This window comes from Trichechus manatus, unplaced genomic scaffold (assembly GCF_000243295.1).
Source record: "Trichechus manatus latirostris isolate Lorelei unplaced genomic scaffold, TriManLat1.0 scaffold00033, whole genome shotgun sequence".
NCBI lineage: Eukaryota > Metazoa > Chordata > Mammalia > Sirenia > Trichechidae > Trichechus > Trichechus manatus.
In genome coordinates this window covers 9,009,559-9,016,016 of record NW_004443969.1, presented here as the reverse complement: position 1 = coordinate 9,016,016, position 6,458 = coordinate 9,009,559, and the positions used below count along the sequence as shown (strand labels likewise).

The window sequence follows — 6,458 nt, the reverse complement described above, 5'->3', positions numbered from 1 at the left end:
GCCCAGAAAAGTCAGAGTTAGAAGGCTGTTCACTACATCCAGATTAAAGAGGAATTTACTCATGTTTCCTTCTAGTGCCTGCATGATTTTATTTTTTATAGTTAAATCCTTTTGGAGTTGGAGTTTATCCTTGTGTATGGTGTGGGAAATGAATCTAATTTTATTGCAGCATTATTTGTAATTACAAAATACTGGAAATTATTTACATATCCAAATATAGGAAATTGGTTGAATAAACTATGGTATGCACACGTGTATACATGTGTGCACACATACATACACCTAGGAGTCAACATTAATTTATCTCCTCTCTCCCTCACATTCATCAGATGCTGTTGGCTCCACCTACAACCATAGCTCACCATCCCAATTCTACTACTTTTGCCCAAGTCACTGTTATTACTTGCCTAACTAATCTTCCTACTTCCATTCTTGACTCCCTTTTAATAATTCTTTACACAGCTACTAATGTCATTTTAAAAAAAGTCAGAGCATGTCACAGATCCATTTAAAATCCTCAGTGGCTTCCTATGAGACAAAATATAAAAATCTAAACTCTTGACCATGACCTACTGATCTCGCCAAGCTTTTCCATTTCATCTCCTACCTCGCTCCCTTGCTCACCAGCCCTTTCCTGCCTCAGAGCCTTTGCACTTTGCCTGGAAAGCTCTTTCCCATGACCGTCATTCAAGTCTTAGTTCAAAGTCCTCTTTATTTATTTTAAAAATATTTTTTTCAAAAGTCCTCTTTAAAGAGGCTTTCTATGGCTCCACAATTTAATATTTTACTTCTCATCCTTCCCCCAGGCACTATCGTATTTTCTTGTTTTAATTTCATCATAGTGTTATCAGTATAAGAAAAAATTCTTCCCTTCCTTCATTTCTTCCTCTCTCTTTCCTCCCTTCTTTATTTATGTTCCCACCTCCTCATTGTAGCGTTCATTGAAGAAGGAATCTTGTCCTTTTTGTTTACTTCTGGAACAGTCCTGGCATATAGAAAACATTTTATGAATATGAACACACACATACAATATGTATGTGTGTGTGCGTGTGTATATAATATTGATTAAAGTGATCAGGTTACTTTCTGTAATAAAAAACAGCCATTAAGCACTATGTTAAAAGTGGTCGAATACAGAATATTTGAAAAAAATAGACAATTTCTCAATTAATGGGGAAGGAAAAAACAACATATATGAAGCCATATCCTCAGTTAATGGGGAAGGAAAAAACAACATACATGAAGCCATATTGCTGATTTGTTCAACTTTGTTTTTCTCTTTAGGCTGATTGGCATAATAAGAAGAGTGGTAGGTGGGTGTAATGGTTAATGTTATGTGTCACCTTGCCTAGGCTATGATTGTCAGTGGTTTGGCAGGCACTATGTAATCACCTTCCATTTTGTGATCTGATGTGAGCAGTCAGTCAGTTGAAAGGAGAGCTTCCTTGGAAGTGCGGCCTGCCTCCAGTATAAAATGGATATTCTGGCAAAGCTCGCTCTTTTTCTCAACCCTGCACTCTTCTTGTTGCCTGACCTCTGGTTCTCAGCACATAAGCCTGCCGCCTGACCTGCAGATATTGTATTCGCCAACCCCCGCAACACTGTGAGCCAGCAGAGGCCTCCAGCCTGCTGCCTGACCTGCAGATTTTGGGTTCGTCATCTCCTGCAATGACATGAGACAGCAGAGGTCTTCAGCCTGCTCCCTGACCCATGGATTTAGGGCTTGCCAGCCTGTACAATTGTGTGAGCCATTTCCTTGAAGTAAACTTCTCTCTCTATACGTCCATATGTGCTTCACTAGTTTTGCTCCTCTAGAGAACTCAGACTAAGACAGTGGGTAAAGTCCTAGAAAGCAACAGGAGGGGCAAGAAAAAGATGGAGCAATGAGCTGAATAGAGTGAAAATAATGGGATGGTATTTTGCATAGTTTAGCAAAAATTAGATCTCTTTACTCTGGAGAAGGGCCAGCACAAATTACATGTCAATACTGAACTCAGGGAAAAGAAGTGTGAATGAATACAAAGTAAGAGTAATTTTGAAAAATTATATTTGATTTTGATTTTCAGCCAGAGGTACATAAATCACAGATGTTCATCATCCCTCAAAGCACCATGCTCATTTTCAGCAGCCCACTGGGGCCATCAATGAAGTGAGTAGAACCAGGCTGCCTTGGTACTGCCCTCTCAATCCCCACAGCTACCTTTACAAATTCTGCTCAGTATTTTAAATTAAAAGGGCTTCTGGTAAACATAAATTTATAGACTTGAACTTTTTTCCAGAATAGATGTCATTTATTTTGCCTTCCTATTTTCCATCTCTAACTCTAAACAAACCTTACCCATCCTTCTATACTTCGAGTTCCACCTTCTGTGAAAATCTGTCCAACAGTTGGAACCCAAATTGAATTCCTCTTACTGAAACTTTTTTGACACTCATGCTGTATATGTTGGTAATTATTCTATGAATGTGTGTCTTCTTACCTCTTTACCTGCCTTAACTGGACTATAAGTTCCTTGGGGTTATAGAATATGTATGTCATTTATTTTATGGAATCTAAGCATTCCCTGACCAGTTCTGGGCTAATGGAAAGTGTTAAAAGTGATTTAAAACAGGTCATTTTAGGTACAATTCACATATACTTGCTCAACGTAGAGAACCTACCTGAGCCCTCTAGGATGAATCTGCTTTTGGCCTTTTTCCACATAAACCACTAATGACATTTTGTTTTTCATTTCTGCCAAACTAATTAAAAAGCTTCTGGGAACATCATTCTTTTTCATCACATGTGAAATACTGTATTGCTTTTCAGAATGAAAACACTTGTGAATCATTTTAGTTATGAATAATTTTGGATATTTAGGGATATTCTATTTCTGAGTGAACTTTTTCAAAATAGGATTTTAGTAATGCATATGCAATACACACTTTAAAACAAAAATAGAATATCTTCTTGAAAGTTTATAGTAAATTCAATCATTCAAATTGTTTTCTCTCAAGACCCAAAAATGCTAGGGCATTTCCAGCTTTGAGTTTATCCTGGAAAAGAAAAGAAAAGATTTTATTTTAAATCATTACTGGTTGTTTTTAAGTACTTTATTGTGTTTTAAAAAGATCAAGTCCATAAGATGAAAGAAAAACATGAGCAGGTTAAGAATGAACCTCTTACCAAAATCCTCTTGACCTGTGTTTTGCCCCACTATTTGAAGTCTAAATCTGAAACTTGATTGTACAGGGAGAGGAAAAGACTTACAATCAGAAGATCCCTCTTAGGAAAATGCGTTTCTTTGGAAACCTCTAGAGGACCCTCCAATATGTCTTAAGGACTATTTAGAGGCAATGCAGAGAAAAGGTAGTTTAGGCCTGTGGAACAAGAGGACTGGAAACAGTGCCCAGAAGTCATCTGGCCATCCCTCCAGCTTCTAGGCATGTGTGTTGTCCTTTCAAATGAACCTGAATAAAAGCTCTTTTGGAACAAGAGGTGATATAGATTAAGGGTCTCAGAATATTGTACAAATCTGTATATCTCATGTAATGTACACATGAAACAAAGGACTCCTAAATTTTTCTCTGCCTTCTTCTCAGCTAAAGACTAGATCAACTCTGCAGAAAAATCACCTGTAATTTGAGGGGTAGCTTTGTGATAGCCTAGGGAGCAGTGCTACTCTGTAACACATGGGGTCGCTGTGAGTCAAAATTGACTCCATGACAACTAACAAGAAGAAGCAAATACTTACATTTAGGTTGTTGTTGTTCGTTCCTGTTGAGTGGATTCTGACTCATGGCGACACCATGTGTGCAGGGTAGAACTGCTCCATATGGTTTTCAAGGCTGTGACCTTGCGGAAACAGGTCACCAGGCCTTACTTCCAAGCTGCCTCTAGGTGGATTTGAATCACCATACTTTCAGTTAATTGTCCAGTGCTTAACCATTTGTGCTACCCAGGTATATTGATATTATTTTTCAAAAATGGGTAGTATACTATACACAAATGGAATTATACTATGTACATTGTTTTAGACTTTGTTTTTTTAACTTAATAATATATCTTGAAAATTCATTCCTAATTCTTTATTATGGTTGAATAGATTCCATTATATGGATAAATTATTATTTATTTAACTATTCTCCTGTAGATTATTTTCAGTCATTTGTTATTACAAACAATGGTTACAATGAGTAACCTTGTACAGCATGTCATTTTGAGTTTGTGACCGCATAAAAAATTTTTATGCAGGCTTTATTGAAAACTTGAAAGTGATATGCAAATACAAATAAATAATAATAAAAGGCATAAAATAATAATAATTATTATTCCATTACAGTCTTAATTGGGATTGGGGTGGCCTGATTTCAGTTTAATTTTGGTTAACTGTATGAAAGTTTTTCATTTTCAACTTTTATTGCTAAAAAAAAAGCTAAGAAAAATCTTAATGCAGCTTCCTACTTTATTAAGTAAACGTTTAAGAATTCAAGATTTCTAGTGCCTTAAGGTGGGTAAGTGCCAAAGGGGATGCTTTCTACATAAAACAGTCTGAGTTTTCCTAGTTAATAATTTGAAACTAGTACACATCTGGTGGTTCAGTGGTTAAGCATTTGGCTGCCACTCCTTGGAAACCATATGGGGCAGTTTTGCTCTGTCTTATAGGGTCGCTGTGAGGCAGAATCGACTCGATGACAACAGGTTTGGTTTTGGTTTTTTTAGTACACATTAGAATGGACTCTACTTGACATCTATTAATGTGGTTCGAGCCTATTGAGAAGAAAGATCTGACAAGCTGTATCTCTGGTGGTGCAATGGTTAAGCATTTGGCAGCTAACCAACAGGTTGGCAGTTCAAATCCACAAGCCGCTTCTTGGAAACCCTATGGGGCAGTTCTACTCTGTCCTAAAGGGGGAATTGGCTCGACAGTTGCGGTGTTTTTTTTTTTAAATTAATCTTTAAGGATTAAAGCAGAGAGTTAGAGTCCAAGGAAACTTGTAGATTCTAGTTCAGAAGAAAGCCGAGAATTATGCAAAAGGATTATGAATAAGACTTTTATAAGATTTATCAAAAATTTATCACCATGTTTTCATTTTTGGCCATCCCTGATTCCTGGTAATGACTGGTGATGAAACCCTTAGGAAGAACCTGGATTTTTTTTTTGGTGGGGTTGGGAGTGTGGAGGTAGCAAGGGAAGAGAATCTGAGGAGACTGCATCTCACCAAGGGGCAGAATAGCAATGGCAGCATTATAGCACATCTTAGTATCATTTACCCACTGTAAAAATCAAATGCAAAAACAAAACAAAGCGAAAACCCAGTTACTTGAGGGATTTGATTCCTTGGGTCGCTGATGATCAATATTTTAGTTTTACTATCTAAAATAACCAGAATCATTATAACATTTAAGATTGGTAGATTTTAACAATAATATTAAAGGAAAAATTCAGATGCAAATATTTATTGTAAATATGATAGTTTCTTTACAGTTTTTTTTTCCTTGAGTCCAAGGGACTCAATTTCATTGACGATCAGCTTTTTAATTTTCCTTTGCCCTTTAATAGTTCAGCTGTTTTTGGAGATAGAGTAACAGTTCAAGGATTAATAAGTGTAATGGTTCCCCTGTTCTTTGTGATCACCTCTCAAAGAACTCTGAAACCAAACCCAATTAAGGCAGGAAACTCAGGAAGAAGACCATAAAGTAAAAGGCATGTACCTTTGTTTCTTCGTCAAATTCTTCCATAGACTCAATCAATTTCCCAGGTTCCAGCTCACCTAGTGGAAAGGGATAATCAGTTCCCAAAATAACTTTATCCTGAAAAGAGAAAATATATTTTCATTTGTAATTTTGTAGAACATCAAAGAACCTTAAACTTAATTATATTTACTTATTACAAGCACTCCTATGGTAAAATAACAAATTTCCTCCTGATTAATAGAAATATAAAACTGATCTAAAATTTAAAGATTTAACAGATTCAAAACTTATTCTGACGTTTTCCCCAGCAGGTGTCGCCATTAGGCCTCTTAATGTTGAGAATCAACCCCCATCCTTTCTTTTTATAATTAAAATGCAGAATACTGAAATATTAGAAGGCAGTTACTTAATAAAACATACTGATGTCTTAAGATGAAATTAAGAATTCTGTCTTTTTTAGAATATTACATTGCAATTGATCCCACCATTTCTGAAAGCATACTAGTTGAAAATGAAAAAAAACTAGAAGAAAAGTCAAAAAACAAACACAAAACGAATTCCTGCCTCTGTCAACTGAATCATTGTTTTTTGAATGATGTAGCTTCAAATTTCCATTTGACACTTTATGCAACAGAGCACACAGCCTTATCTGTGTCTACAAATACATTAAGCAGCATGTCAGTCAATGTGCTAAAATCTAGATGCACCTGGTCTACAAAACAGACATGGTCCCTGTCCTCAGGAAACTCATAATCTAATGAGAATGAGAGACATTAATCAA

At 36.2% G+C, this 6,458-nt stretch overlaps 1 protein-coding gene across 2 annotated transcripts in view; it reads right to left on the bottom strand.

Moving 5' to 3' along the window:
- Positions 1–2,802: 2,802 nt before the first annotated feature.
- The window catches only part of ACMSD (aminocarboxymuconate semialdehyde decarboxylase), a 116,048-nt gene continuing 112,392 nt past the window's right edge, over positions 2,803–6,458 (bottom strand). Inside the window, exons 9-10 of one of the 2 annotated variants that reach the window (XM_004375081.1) lie at positions 5,696–5,794; positions 2,803–3,036 (exon numbers count right to left, since the gene is read on the bottom strand). In XM_004375081.1, the coding sequence (XP_004375138.1) occupies positions 2,974–3,036; positions 5,696–5,794 (162 nt within the window). In that variant the 3' untranslated portion in view covers positions 2,803–2,973. The remainder of the gene's footprint in view (positions 3,037–5,695; positions 5,795–6,458) is intronic. The other variant, XM_012555186.2, reaches the window with a different exon arrangement.